The 16,522-nt window shown below is 31.4% G+C and overlaps 2 protein-coding genes across 5 annotated transcripts in view; both read left to right on the top strand.

The window, feature by feature from the left end:
- Positions 1-103: 103 nt before the first annotated feature.
- On the top strand, positions 104-8,066 carry LOC111056656 (mitochondrial fission regulator 2). Its single transcript, XM_039431096.1, has 5 exons — positions 104-302; positions 1,744-1,946; positions 2,524-2,669; positions 4,071-4,389; positions 6,364-8,066. The coding sequence occupies exons 1-5, from the start codon at positions 234-236 to the stop codon at positions 6,548-6,550; spliced, it is 924 nt and encodes a 307-aa protein (XP_039287030.1). The 5' UTR covers positions 104-233; the 3' UTR covers positions 6,551-8,066.
- A 5,642-nt stretch (positions 8,067-13,708) lies between these two features.
- The window catches only part of LOC111056661 (inverted formin-2), a 63,264-nt gene continuing 60,450 nt past the window's right edge, over positions 13,709-16,522 (top strand). The window contains exons 1-2 of one of the 4 annotated variants that reach the window (XM_039431087.1): positions 13,709-14,113; positions 15,121-15,273. In XM_039431087.1, coding sequence (XP_039287021.1) covers positions 13,937-14,113; positions 15,121-15,273 — 330 coding nt within the window. In that variant the 5' untranslated portion in view covers positions 13,709-13,936. Of the gene's footprint in view, positions 14,114-15,120; positions 15,274-15,867; positions 16,021-16,522 lie in introns of all 4 variants that reach the window. The other 3 variants (XM_039431089.1, XM_039431088.1, XM_039431090.1) reach the window with 3 other exon arrangements.

Here is a 16,522-nt window from a genome sequence, read left to right as displayed (position 1 = left end):
TTATACATTGTTTCTAAATAATTGAGAGCTTCTAGTAATTAATTGACAAAACAAGACATTTTCTCTTAAAAAACATGGCATTGTAATGCGCCTGCGCTAGTAAACAGATTTGGCGTCTTGCGCCTTGCGTCGTTTCGTCAGCGTGTCTCAAACAACTTTTTTACTTTGTTATTATTATTGTTTTATATTAATTACTTATTAATTCATGAACTATGATCATTCCGTAAAGTAGAATGGAAACTGGAGACTATCATTATAGACTTTTAGGCTTGCTGAGAGGAGCAGTAGAATTCATTGGCCAAGTAAGTTTATGATAAACTAACCTCAAAATAATTTAACCGGATAGTTATAAAACATAGTTGTAATAATCATAAAATAAAAATATATTATATAAATAACGAATTGAGCTAAAAACTGACAATTTCACACTAATGAATAATATTTTTCTTGTAAAGAAACTATTCGTTCCACTTTTTATTGAAGCATGATTACGCTTTGTTTTTATTTAGTGTAGCTTTCTTGGATGCCTTGTAAGAAACCGTCACAAAAATTCTACATAATCAGAAAATGCTGAATATATCTGACAAAGAGACCGCTCTTGTGACTATTGTTTGCTCTGATTTCATGCAGATGGAGATACCAATTTAAATACCTACTCAGATCATAATATCAACACAGTTGCAACACTAGGAATAAACACAACATAGAACTGAACATCAGGAATACAGGAGGTCTCCAATTTATACTGGATTATAACTAGCTGCCAACAGGCCTAAAAACTATTCAAAATACTAAAGCTTTTTACCTGAAACGATGCCTGAGCATGAGACCTTACTACCGTTTAAATGAATTTTTGGAGGAACACACCTACAGGAGACTTTAAATAAAGATTGAACGCCCCTACTAAAGAGAAGATGAAAAACCGATTCCCGCAGCCTTGGCTGCTGGTGAAGATTACACAAGTAAAAAGTCCATTTTTCAAATTCAACTCTGTTTCCGTAGTTAATTAATCATATTTAAACTTTTGATGGCTCAATCAATATCAATTGTTGCTCTTTGCAAATGAACAATAATTGTAGCAAGCTCCTACACTTTACTATAGGCTCTAGTTAAACGTTTTTGGCTATGCATGTCGAACGTTTGTGGCTATGTATATTTTGACTATTGCTTTTGATTGCTCTCATTAATCAACTTCAAATTTCCAATACACACTTTTTGAACCATTATTTATTTATTTATCACATTGTGTACAAATTTTTAACATTTAGATTAGCCTATAGATTTTTTGGCCAACTGAATTGTCTCACTTCTTAGTTCTTTTTGAAGATATAACAGAAGAACAGTTCATGTGAAAAACTGTAGTGATTTACAATTACAAATTACATTAAACATTGATAGCGCATGAGATTTTGACGTTTTTAAACTCAATAGTCCATATTTTATAAACGTATTCATAGTTTTTCCATAGAGTTTCTACCTCTTGAGAGTTTTAAAAGCATTAAGAGTAAGGTGAAATAAAAGCGATATTGTCAATGCCACATAATTTGTTTGAGTGAAGGTGATGAGTATTTAAGCCATCCATTGTGATGCCTTAGTGCATTGAAACTTGAGTTTGGCTTGAATAAAATATTTGGCATTGACAATATCGCTTCTATTCCACTTTGCAAAATGCCACAATATCTCTGTTTATAGTGTAAATTGTATTCCGAGTTTTAACCATAGGTATTTCAAAAATTGTTTCAGAGTTTTTGTTATTTAACTCATCCGAAGGGACGATCACGTAGCCTTGTGCGAAGGATTGGCAGCTGGCTTCCCCTTCCACCGGCGCCAAGGGTTTACATCAACATCCCTTCTGACTCCATTCTATTCGATGCCACCCAATATGGCTCGTTCTATGAGGACGATTACCTGCCTGAGATGCATAAGGAGCAATCATCTCTTTGCTTGTAACTATCACACATTCAATATATTTCTCTTTTTCAACTTTAATAACAGCTATTAATTCAACTTTGACCTTGCTTTGACAATTATACAATATAGATTTAATAAGTGTCCTAGATGTCCTAGAAACCGGCCCTAATACTGTCAAGAAAAACGGAAAAATAATTTACACTATATAGATAAGACTATTGATCCTTTGAATCAGAGTCTACTAAATTTTTTCCAAGAAGATTTAAAATGAAATCTCTTTATCCTTATTATTTTTAATTAAACGACATGAAATAATCGAGCCGGATTGAGCGATAGATTATGTACGTGTGTTATGTATAGAAAAATATGTATTGAAATAATTACAGTAAACAGTGGTTGACAATTAATTTTTTTTCAGTCATTATTCAGAAAAACTTGATTATTGAGTTATGAGATTAATAGAGTTGGCTGACCTATCAAAGTAAAATTAATTGATGAATTAAATCATTAAATTTGCACATACTATGTATCTTTCTGTATTGAGTTGAGAAATAGAGAAATACTCATTGAGAAATAAATTATTTACAATGTTGATTAATGATTTTGTCCAAGGTCTTTCGCCCAGCTGCAAGGACTAACGCCTCAAATTATGAGCAGTACACCAGAGAACCATCGTTTGAAAATACGTAATTTGGAAAAAGAGTTGACAGACTTGAAGCACCAGGTGGCGCAAATACTCGAAACAATGCCTACGTCAGGTCAGTATTTTTTCAAGTTCTAGTTAAGTTAGAATATCTACTAATTAATATTCTACTAAAGTCCTTTTCATTCAAGTTCAAGTAGTAAAAATAAAGTTCTTACTCGTTTTATACATTCAATTGATGTGTTTACAAAGTACAACTAATTTTTCTTGAAGAATATTGAAGAAAAAATATTTTATTTGTGAATGTTTCCTGTTTACCGTTTAAGTTCATCTCAGTTCAAAGGATGTGGAACAGCTGTTGGTTCATACTCGGAATGTAAAACATCATAATAAATGCGACAATACCTATATGTAATCCTTGTTTAACGTTTAGTGTAGATGGCGTCTCAAGCCCTTGGGCACTACCTCCGTAAACAAAGCCATAATGCATGACAGGTGATTGATGGTAAAGTCTGTATAGTCCATTCAACTTTATTTTGTCTGTGACAGATGATTTTTCAGATCCTTCTGCTCCAACAGTACACCAGAATCATATTTCATATTTACAACTATCACATTTCAGGATCTAAATGTAACACATAATAATGAATGTGATCATAGCTTGATTTGACCATGAATTAATTTAAGCTTAGGTTAAACTTTCATTAAATATGAGGGCCCAAGGCACTACCTCCGTAAACAAAGCCATAGTGGTTTCTGGTGATGTCAGCACAGGTAGGGCTCCTACACCAATAAAAACATTAGCTTATATAGATCAGCATAAATCAACAATTTTTTATTGGTGTAGGAGCCCTTACCTGTGCTGACGTCAACAGAATGCATTATGGCTTTGTTTACGGAGGTAGTGCCTAGAGGTCCTCATATTTAATGAAAGCTTAAATTAATTCATGGTCAAATCAAGCTATGATCGCATAATTTGATAAGTTGTAAATACGAAATATGATTCAGGTGTACTGTTGGATCAGAAGGCTTCTAAAAAATCATCTGTCACAGACAAAATGAATTTGCTAAATGAAGTTAAATGGACAATACAATTAGTGTTTTCAATATTATGGAAAAGTCAAACAATATCAAAACGTATTCAATAAATAATGCTATCTATATAGGACACTAGACACTCAATATTATTGTTAAATATCAGCACATATTTATAACATTAGGCCATACTACTAGATAAACACGTCATAGACACTGTGGCCCGATGTGATTATTATGTAGGTACTACCTTTATTGTACAATAATATTGACCGTCTAGGGACCGCTTAAATCATCTGAAAATATAGTCCAATAATGCTGAAATAATAAACTAAAATACTTTAAACCAGTCTCAGCTACTAAATAAAGTGGAATAGATAGTACAATCATACATTCTTTGATATTCTATCGACATTGATCTGTTATAAACACCTTATTAATCTTTGGTTAAAAAATATCATCAATGTCTGTTTTTTTTTAGATTACGGCAGTATGGTGAGTGTGTGGTTAGGCAATCAGCCGCTTCTCACCCCCTCGCCTGTAAATACCCCTTCAGCCCCTCCTGAAAATACCCATTCGGTCCCCTCTGAACGTCCACCCACCCCTCCCCCGCTACCTCCGCCACCAGCTTTGGACACCACTCCGGTGAACCTGGCCAGAGGAAAACTCCGACGGGTAGCCAGAGAGTGCACCGAGATGGAAACAGCAGCGCAAGATGATAAGAAGACGCCGGCCGCCATGTTGGGAGATGTGCTTCATCAGCTGTCAACTGAGAGACCCACTTTGAGGCATGTCAAGAGGTAATTGCAGCTCTCATATTGCCGGTTGCACAAAAGCCGGTTGAATTTTAATTGTGATCAATTTCACGGCAATCAGAAATGCCTTTTTTTCGAAAAAACCATCTCTGATTGGCTCTCGTGAAATTAATCATGGTTAAAATTCAACCGGCTTTTGTGCAATCGGGCCTAAGGCCTTTTACAGTAATTTTTTTTTATTCAGTAATAATTATTATTCCCTTCAGCAAAACAAATTGGGCATCACCCTCTACGATCAAGTTGAGACTGTAGTGAGATTCACGTTATAAAGTCAGTGGAAATGATAGGACGACAAAGTTGCCAAGTTCCGTATTTCCAATCCAACCACTTATCTAAAAATTGAAAAGTTGATATTTGCAACTACTACACTAGACAGCTATGATTCAAATCATCCCGATAAATGTAAAGAAATACACTATTTTGTCATTCCAACACTAACATGCAATCAAATATTGGATGAAATAATGAAACCATCATCTGATATAATATTGCTTGCCGATTCTTGTAAATTATAATCAATTACGGTGTATTTTAATTGCCATAAATTTTTTTTTTCTACAACTGCGCGTAAAAAAAGAATTTACATACTCAATTCTCCTCGTAAAACAGCTTATTTCTGAGGAGAATCTACATTTTCGCTCGCTAACCATCCGCGCATGCGCAGTAAATTTTCTTCACGCTCGCAAATCATTCGCGCATGCGCAGAAGAGTTTCTTTACGCTCGCCAATCAGCTGATGGTAAGCAGCTCGCCAAAAGGTCAGATCTTAACCTAAAAAGTCGGTAATTGTAACTCCGCCGATATAAGTAATTAACAGGTTTGGGCAGTTGTAGAAAAAATTTTGTATGTAATTCGCGCGTAATGCTTCTTTATCGCTCTTGCAAAATTATCACGCTCCGCTTTGCGTCGTGTGATAACTGTTTTGCGCGAGCGATAAAGTCGCGCATTACGCTCTTAATATATAAATAGCTATTTCTCATGATTTAATAGGTAATCAATTTTCATAATCGAGATGAAATGTTTTGGTAGTTCATTATATTTGTACAAATGATTTGGCAACGGTGTAAACTTCTATTACCAAGAATTTTACTGGTGCGGAGTTGGAAAAGGATAAAGCTACCCGTTTTGTCTAATGACAGACAAGGATGGCAAACTTATATAAATAAGGTGATTACTTTATAATGGGAATCGCACTATAGTAAATGCAAACATCCGTTTTGCCAAATAGCGCAACCGTCATGCAAGCCTTCCTTGTTGATATCAAATACCTTTAAGAGGTATTGACCCACCACAATGACTATGCCTTCCCAATTTTTTAAGAAGTATTCTGAATAAATATTAATTCGAAAAGTTCCTATAATAGTAAGTAACATTCAAAATTTATGCTGCATCTTTGTTCATCAGTTGGCAAAATCCAATTTACTGAAATGCATGAAAAAACTATGTTTTAAAATCTACGCAATTTTTATTGCCTACGCAATATTTATATGGTAATGACTTTTATTGTAAAGTGTAATTAAAAGTCATTAATCTATAATTTATCAATCAAAGCTCAATTAGCTAAGGCTGGCCAATAACGGTAGAACATGCATGTTTATCATTCACATACACATCATGTTCATCATCAGCGACAGACTTTTAACATAAAATAAACAACCAATAACAATAAATAAACCACTAGAAAATTTTAAATTATAATGATAGAAAAATAATGTAACCTCAATTAGAACAGCGAAGAAAAAAACAAAAATTGGAGATACAAATACCTAAACTCAAAAATTGTCCAGTTCGCTGTGATGAGACAACAACGTATGACGACTTGAATAAACTTTGAAAATCGATACAATATTTGTGAAAAATTTAGTAGTATTTGGGTAATAAATTAGGTAATTCTCTATAAATTTATATGCTATTATTAATTTATAGCATTTTCCTATATATTATTTTTTTATTTTTCCAGGTCACCAGGCGGCTGTAATCCTGAGAAAACTCCCAAAGTTCTCGATCCTTCCGACATTCTCTCAAAAGTTTTACGACAGAGATTCCAGGCTTTCCATCCATCTGATACGGATACAACTGACAATTCTATTCATAATACTTCGGAATTCCTGAATGAGGTTCTCACTTCGCCTGCTAGCCTTGTTTGATTAAATTAAATAATCAATAATTTATTAATTACGGTAATTGATTGAGTAGTCTACGTTGTGTTCGAGACTGGTGTTGATTAGTATTTAGAGATACAGACTTATTCTGTTTACCTAGAAATTTAACCTTTCTATATTCTGTAGTGAGATTCACTTGAAACGTTCAGCATTGTTCGAATGGGAATCATTGTTGTTATTTATGAGGAATACTGACAGTTTGGTGAATCTCATTATAGTATTGATGATAGGTGAAGCTATGTGTTGTATAATTCAGATTAAATGACTGTTTATATTGTACGGTACAATATTCAAGTTAGGTACATCTCTAATTCAGGTTAGAATTTGCTAATATTTTGTGCAACGGCGAATTGAGAAAGAGTGCAAGCTTTTCAACTATTATTGATTAAGTTGTCACATGATATGATGAAGAACATGTTGCACTATATTATATTGCTCTATAATATTATGTTTTTTAGACTTATTTTGAAATTGTATCCAACTATATTTTGTATTCGACATATTACGAGAAGTTCAAATTGAATTTTTCGAGTAACAATAATTGTTAGCCTACAATTATGACTGAAATTGGGTAATTTTTGTACTATTTTGTAATATTATTGGTTTTTGTTACTCTTCAGGATGTGAATGAGTGTGACTTATGCACCAAGTCATAGTAATAATCATTTTATATTTTTTACATTTCAAATACTCGACTTCATTTTTCAATTTGTATTTTTTTATAAAAACAAAATGCTTTTATACTCTAGCTGTACTGAAGTTTTAAACTTGCTTTTCAAATAAATGTAGCCTACTTTATGTTTAAATTGAACTGTAAAATTGATCATGGAAAATTGTTGAACACTGATAAATTTTTTGTTTGAATCTAGGATAATGAGGATAAAAAGATCCTCTTAGAGTAATGGAGTGAATTACATTCTATATTCCGTAAAATATATTTTGTATTGTATTTGCCATTGGAACCATGTACTTATTGCATAACAAACTCTAATCTTGTACTAAAATGCTAATTTTTTTCTCGTATTAAGACTTATATCTTTTGTATTATTTTATGTTCGACTTTATTTGTTAACAATGTGATGTAATGAATTTATATTGTAGTGAGGTTCACTTTAAGCTTAAGTATTATTCAAAAGCAATGCTACAGTTTAAAATGAGATTCACTATACCTTGTGCTTTCGATACTTTCTGATTTTGTTCTAATCAGTATTAGAATTTTGATTCAGTATTTATTTTTGCAAGTTATTCATTTCATTGTTATTTAACGTTTATGTTGTCTCATTAGACCTATACTTCTAATTATTTAGATTTAGACTATTGGACTGACATAAGCTATAAGACTATTATTGTAAACAAATGTAAGGAAAGAATTAAGAAATTGAAAATTTCATATATGATTCTATTTACAGCAAGAACCAAACTATAAGAATACTTGTATTTTTTGTATTTTTGTAAACAAATGTATGAAATATTGATGACATTAAAAATGCCTTTTTACGAATTCGTATCTTCATTATTGCGCTTGATGACGGTAAATAGACTTGGATGGCTTCTTAGTAATATCCATCTGAATAATGATGCAGTGATACCACAAAGAGGATTTGCTGATAAATTGTAAGTAAGACCATTTTTGAACTTATTGTCTGAGACATTCAAAAAAGCTTATCATCCTGGCAAAGTAATGGCTGTTGATGAGGCAATGATAAAGTTCATAGGTTTCCTCAAGCAATACATTAAGGACAAGTCTATAAAAAGGGGCTAAAAAATCTGGATGCACAAAACGGATACAGTTTGAAATTTGAGGTATACACTAGAAAAAAAAAACTAATATAGAGAAAAACCTTTGGGCTAACGTGGTACTATAAGCTTGAAAGACGACATATCGCCGATGTGCCCTTTGCAGCACAAAAGATTAACAAGTGAGATCAGTGTGGTTATGCTGTGTTTGTAAGGTTCTATTGTGTCTCTTTAGGTGTACTTTCTATGTAGGGTGCTACCTTTATTGACCGGCAGCTCATGCATGGTGGTAAATGGGCTATACCACCTATTTAAATAAATCCTGACATGTGAAAAATCATATATTAAGATCACTAGAAATATAATTGTTAGTTATTTTAAGAAAAACCCTCACCAAAAAAATTTCTGCATCAAAGTTAAGCATTTTTTTCCTGTATTCCACCTCATAACAGATAAAAAACCTATTGCAACGTTTTGCTCTTTCCTAACAATTGAATAAGCGTTGGTCGAAGAACCGTTCCTATTCAAAAAATCGACTACAGTGGATACCTTGATCTAGTACACCTCAAGCGACCCTCAAAAATGTACTATTATAAGGTCTGCACTAAATCGGGGTGTATTATATCAATGTTCCACTATATTATGGACGTTTCAAATAAATTCAGAAAATAATACTATATTATCGAGATTCCACTGTAATAGTAAATCGTAAAATTTATTGTAGTGTATTTAATCGCGCAGAGCACAATTTATACATTCACGAGTGCATACGTGAAATTAATTGTTTATCTATTGAATGATTGAGACACTGATTTCGGTTACCACACCATTTTCATCAGTATGATATAATTTTCATCATTATAAGGCCTATCTATATTTTAGGCCTTCTAGAAAGTAGTGAATCAATTTTTACTTTCCTTGCCCTATTACCATAGCTAAGGAAAGTATTGCTTTCCAAAAAAATTAAGGTACCCTAATTTCAAGTTTTCTATACGTTTCAAGGTCCCCTGAGTCCAAAAACATGAATTTAAGGTATTGGTCTGTGTGTGTATGTCTGTGAACACCATAACTCCATTCATAATTAACCGATTGACTTGAAATTTTAAACTTAAGGTCCTTATACCATGAGGATCTGACAATAAGAAATTCAATAAAATTCAATTCAAAATGGCGGATAATTACTAAAAAAACATGTTTTTCATGGTTTTCTCGAAAACGGCTCAAACGATTTTCTTAGAATTCATACCATGGATAGCTATTTATAAGCCCTATCAACTGACATGAGTCTCATTTCTGTGAAAATTGCAGGAGCTCCGTAATATTGTTGAGAAAAGTGGCGGATAATTACTAAAAAACCTTGTTTTTTCACTATTTTCTCAAAAATGACTTGACCGATTTTTTTTCAAATTCTTACCCTGTAAGTTATTTATTAGCTCTATCAACTGGCATGAGTCTCCTGTCTGGGAAACTAGTGGGAGGTCCACCACATCCTTGAGAAATGGACTTTGTAACCTCCTTCTCGTGCATGAGGTAGGTGTAAGTAGAGCAGTTCATAAAAAAAAACACATAGTCGAGATATTTCATCTGTAGAACAGCTGTTCTGATGACTTTTGAAAAAATCATCGATTTCACAATATTTACACAAAGGAAAAAGTACTCTGAAAACAATTATTTTATATACACATAAATACAGAAGTCTGATCGTAGTTTCAAATATGTTGCCGCCAATCTTCATTATGTTATTCCCCTAAATTATTCTCGTTCAAGAATGGGGCTTACAGTTCAATGAACAAGGAAAGTTGTGTGAGTGTACCACACCAGATTTTTTAAAATGTAAATTGATTGGTGTTTGAAACAATTTCTAGTCGTTTTATTAAGATATCTTCCACAGCATCACCTTCACTATAACAGAAGATCAATTTTTTTAATTTCAGCAAAAATGTATTAATGTATCCTAAAATGTTAGTTTAATAATCAAAAGTATCAAAATGACAAACGTTTCAAGTAGAAACGTTTAGTGACTACACGTATTACGTCAAAATAGAACAATCTTCATACATCCTTCCATTTTAAAATGTTTTACTTATCATATGCATACTACCATGGATTAAAGATACCGTTTAAAATAGCGTTTACTATAATATTCGATCAATCGAATAACGCCCACCTTGTGTAGCAATAATTTGTCTCCGATAGGCCTACTACATATAAAGTTATTTTATACAACTTTTGTAGTTTTATTAAGTGGTATACAACCAGCTAATTCAACATTAATTTTTATAAGGTAAACAGGTTGAATAGGTAAATAAGGTTGAATCTAAAAACAGACTTTCATCAACTAATCCCTATGATGTCATATAGCAGATTGTCTCTATACATATATATTATAGTTACTGTACTGTATATGAAGTGAACTGGTTTGTCTCTGGACAGTCTCCCACGAGCCTCGGCTGGACATATTAACTAACATTCCTCTGTGGGCTCATAACTAAAGATAAACTGCTTGCGTGCCTGCTATTAAAAGAATCATTGATTTAAAAATTGTCAGCATTCCTTATAAATATCACCATAGCCTCTCATTCAACCAATGCTGACAGTTCGAAGTGGATCTCACTGTATGACATCATCGTATCACCCACCCAACCAAGGCTGAGCTTATATCGAACTGTATGTTATTTTTCATATAGTAGCTTAAATCCAATCATGTATGTACTATCGAAATCAACAGTTCATGAGCGATTTCTACAACCCAGGGGGTCACTAGTAACTTAATTAGATGGGTACCTGTGACAATTTCAAGTTGTTTTATTTAACATGGAAGATATTATATACTACAGCATCACTTAACAGATGAATGCTACTATAAATTTATATATATATATTTATTTTCTCTGTCATGCAACCCATGTCAGAGGTATTTATAAAACATGAAAAAAGCATTTACAATATGGGAAAAGTCCTTTAGATACGGTACTTGGATTAATTTCCTTAAACTATTTTGTAGCATCCCATAGCATACAGTCTATGTGTCGGGATGTATTTAGTCTAAATTCTAAAAAAAAGACTAAATGCATCCCAACGGCCAACACATCGACTCTATAGTGGGATGCTGCACAATAGTTTAAGGAAATTAATCCAAGTATGTAAAGGACTTTTTTCCATATTGTAAATGATGTTTTCAAGTTTAATAAATGCATCTGATATGGGTTACATGACAGAGAAAAAATAAAAAAATAAAATATAACCTACATAGTTATAGAACTATACTATTTAATAATAATGGTACCTACCGTATATAGTATAGTTATAGAACTATACTATAATGTTTATCAATACCTAGTGGATACAAAAAGAAATGTACCAGTCAGGCTACTATATTTTTATGTAGTGCAATCAAATAATTTACGGCATGTACAAGTCGCTCATCTAAAATAGGAAATGGTTTTCGGCAAAGGAGAAGATTTGAATAGAAATAAAAATCAAACTACCCTTTTAAAAATTGTTTATTCACAACATGTTTCGGATATCAAAAGCCGAACATGAAGTAAAATTTCTATTTTTATTACTTCTATTGAAGAGTAGTCCTAACGGAGAAAGTTAATGAGTAGCCTAAATTTAAATATTTTTACTTTATAATATGATTCTAAATATGTTGAACTATGGGCAAATTCAGCATCAAACATTCAGCATCGAAATATTGATGTTACTGATTTAGGTAAGCTGACAGTTTGAAGTGAAATATCACTATAGGCCTATACATATATATATGTATATGTTTCAAACCAAGCCAATATCGTAATGTAAGTTGCAGTTGGGCTTCACAAATACCCCTCCTATTCCTCCAACACACCTCTTTTGGCCCTCACTCTCACACTCTCTCTCTCTCTGTCAGTCAATCGCACGCTCACTCTCTCGCACTCTCTCTCCCTCTATCTTTCTCTAAATAAGAGTGACTTGAATCGGTCATTCTCAGAAGGAATATCTGGCTTACATCACTTGTAATGATGTGTCGTTTACTGTAATCTGCTATTAGATATTAGTCATTTTCAACGACCAGAAAAAGAATAAACTAAAGCTTGATGCTTGAGAGATGATTGAGAGCATAATGTGAGATGTATGTAGTGGGATTTACGTCAAACTATCGGAGTTCCCCATAAAACATATCAAAAAAGCTTGAAATTGAACCAATGCTGACAGTTGATAGCTTGTAAAGCATGATGGATTGAAAGCAGGAGATTACACAACTCAGACAGTTATGGTTTCTGGTAATATTGATATTTTCACAATGTTAAAAATAATTAGTAAATAGTCAAATATGGTACCTATCTAACTTTACTACTTCTGCGACTCAATAAAATATTAGATATCTCTTGGATGACAACTTTTTTACTAAATAATAAATAACGTGTATGTATATAGTTTTAAAAAAGTTGTCTAAAAAGAGATGAGACAATTACCGTACTACACTAATACTCATGCTTGTGGGCGACGATAAATTGTTGTGCTTTTTATTTATTTAGTTATTTTACAAAAATAGTCAATTACAAAAATATATAATCAACAACAAATATTTTAATTTTTAAATCTTATTCTTTCTATAAAATAAAAAAATAAATTCTTATCTTGAGGTGTCGGAAGTGAATAATTTTTCGGTTTCACCTTTTGGTCTCTAATATGTATATCATATTGACCTCACATTTGTATGTATCTGAATAAATTAATCAATTTCAATGGAATAATAGATTTAAGCACAATATTTCTTGTAAGTACTGACTTAAAATCCTATAATAATTATTAAAATTAGGTACCGTTATGTCGGTTTTTACCAACTAAAGTAAAGTAGCTTTTTGAACTAAAACATGAAACCTTCACATAGCCTACATATTATTTTGTCAAATAATCTTTGTTTTGGTTTGAAATACATTAATACTTGGTCCTGTATAAGGTCTACAGTGTATGTCATTATTACCGTATTGCAAAAGTTTATTAATGACCAAGGACTGTTTTGCTAATTAGCCATGTTCACAAGGTTTTTACTTTTTAGGTCTCTTTATTTTAAAATGAAAAAACACACATATTATGTTGTCAAATTCTACACAGTTTTATTTGGTACAAATTGTGTAGAACTTGACAATATATGTGTGTTTTTATTTTTTATTATGGAACGGTTCTACAACTTCGACAGTGACTCAGTCGAATTTTCTCTTTATTTTATTCTATTCTTTGGATTCGAGTCAGTTTTAGTTTTTCTATTTTTTAATAGTAAAATTTCAATTTATCTCTGAATAGAAGATAAAAGTACACATTATAGCCTATATTATGTATGTTACAAATAGCCAACCTGATAAATCAGCTGCAATATCAAAGCAGCTAATCAATCATCTTTGATCAAATTTTTATTACTTCAACCTTTTATTACCCATCAAAATTCACACTTGATAACAAGACTGTACAAAAAACCTAACCAAATTATTCAACGTTTTACGTGCTCATTCCCACCATTTCATTCAGTTTTAGAATTAGTTTCATGAAAAAATGATCGGGTCATTCACGTTTCTTCTTAAATTATCACCCTCTTCGGGGTTTAAAAGTGTTTTATTCTAATCTCGGTTTGTTGTAATCTGATTCAAAACAATGATAAGACGTTTGATGTTCCATTGTCTTTGCAACAAAACGCTTTCAACAGAAGAACATGTTGTGTTGGGAATCACTGATGATCAATTTAACCACTTTCTACTATTCACTACAGTTGTTCATTTGGTTTCTATCATTTTTCATTGGAAGCAACAGCTTTTGGAGAAACTTTTGAAGGTAAGAGTCAATTTGATAAATAATTTCATCAATAAGAATATATTATTGGTTATAAACTTATAAGAAAGAGTGATTCCTCGTTATTTAAGGATTTCGGAAATGTAATTGAGGTGGTGGCAAAATATTATAGTATTATCATCATTATTTATTTTAAGTTTATTTACAAAAGCATAATATACATAATCAACAAAGGATTACCTCAGTAACTATTTTCCATAGGTACGGTAGTAAATTTTTCAAAGTGCAATTTTGGAAAAAATATTTTTATCAGCTGAATTGATAAGAATTTACTATGTATTTTGCTTGGCGTAATTTTTGAATGGATTTTCTTTATAGAGCAAGGAACCATAAAATGAACTAACCTATTTTAAATACTACACTTCGATAGAATTACATTCATGTCATTCATTATTAATAAAATCACAAATTTGAATAGCTAATAGAAATGATTGATCAATAATATAATAGGTATTATTGAATTTGTTATTCACAATCAAACCGCATAGTTAGGCCTACTACAGTAAGAAGTAATACTGTATAAAAAAAGAAGTGTATGTAAGTTATATTTTAGTAACAGGTTACAGCATTCAAACACGCAAATATAGGTAATGCAAGATTGGATGCGTTATATTTCTTTCAATAAAATATTACCGTATACTAAAATAGTAATTGAAAAGTAGTTATAACGTTATCGTTATAAATTGATTCCTAAATCTAATATTTTGATTTTTGATCTATAAAATTACGATTGTAATATTTTCAAGTAAGCTATCTATACTCTAGCCTATTTTATTTATTAGCATAATACGGTATGTATTCCAGACTATTGTCATTTTAATTATCAATTGAAAACCCTTCTTGCTTAATAAATCGTACCTAAATAAATCAATAGAGGAACCACCTTGTGGACCTATTTTCATACACCAATAAAATGGATTGTTACACTCCTGAATCGTACCAACCTAAATTTCTTTTCTCAATTTGAACAAAATGACGTTACTTTTCAGAAATCTGTGAATCCAGTATACATCATACCTTTTCATGCATTCTACATTCAAGATTCAAAATTCACATCTACAGTAAATAACTGGTTCTGGAAGATCGTTGAGTTTGGCTTACTTATAAGGAACTATTATTTCAAAGTTGTATCATCAAAAGAGGTGAGAAAAATATCTACCTGTATTTCTTTTTTAAAATTCAATTATTTATATTCCTTTTCTCTGATACTTATAACTTGATAGTAAAATACACTTGAAAAAACTGTAAGCATTCCTTATAAGAACACATCAATATCAATGCTTTTAATTCAACTAGTATACTGATAGTTTGAAGAAAATCTTATCATACCGGTAGTTCCTGTGTTTTAAATCTTTTGGAGGATCTTTGTATGCTTCCCAAATTTTATTAAAATATTACCGAATACTAAAAAAAGTAATTGAGAAGTAGTTACAACGTTATCGTTATAAATCGATTCCTAAATCTGATATTTTGATTTTTGATCAATAAAACTATGATTGTAATATTTTTAAGTAAGCTGTCTATACTCTAGCCTATTTTATTTATTAGCATAATACGGTATGTATTCTAGACTATTGTCATTTTAATTATCAATTGAAAACCCTTCTTGCTTAATAAATCGTACCTAAATAAATCGTACCTATTTTCATATACCAAGAAAATGGATTGTTACACTCCTAAATCGTACCTACCTAAATTTATTCTCTCAATTTGAACAAAATGACATTACTTTTCAGAAATCTGTGAATCCAGTGTACATCATACCTTTTCATGCATTCTACATTCAAGATTCAAAATTCACATCTACAGTAAATAAATGGTTCTGGAAGATCGTTGAGTTTGGCTTACTTATAAGGAACTATTATTTCAAAGTTGTATCATCAAAAGAGGTGAGAAAAATATCTACCTGTATTTCTTTTTTAAAATTCAATTATTTATATTCCTTTTTCTCTGATACTTATAACTTGATAGTAAAATACACTTGAAAAAACTGTAAGCATTCCTTATAAGAACACATCAATATCAATGCTTTTAATTCAACTAGTATACTGATAGTTTGAAGAAAATCTTATCATACCGGTAGTTCCTGTGTTTTAAATCTTTTGGAGGATCTTTGTATGCTTCCCAAATTTTATTAAAATTTACCATCATAATGAATAATAATTTCGATACAGTAAATTCTTTTGTTTGGAATTTCTAATACGATGTATAATAATGTTTTTTTCATACAAAGTATACAACTATACTATTTATGGATTGCATTAAAATAATATATGATATTGAATCTTTATTAACTATAAAAAATATAATAATACTATATTGCATTAGAGATTCCAAGAATTATTCTACTGTACCTATTACTGCAAATACTCATGCTATATTGAGACTTAT

Source organism: Nilaparvata lugens, chromosome 6 (genome assembly GCF_014356525.2).
Source record: "Nilaparvata lugens isolate BPH chromosome 6, ASM1435652v1, whole genome shotgun sequence".
In the NCBI taxonomy this organism is placed as follows: Eukaryota; Metazoa; Arthropoda; class Insecta; order Hemiptera; family Delphacidae; genus Nilaparvata; species Nilaparvata lugens.
This window is presented reverse-complemented; position numbering and strand designations above follow the sequence as displayed.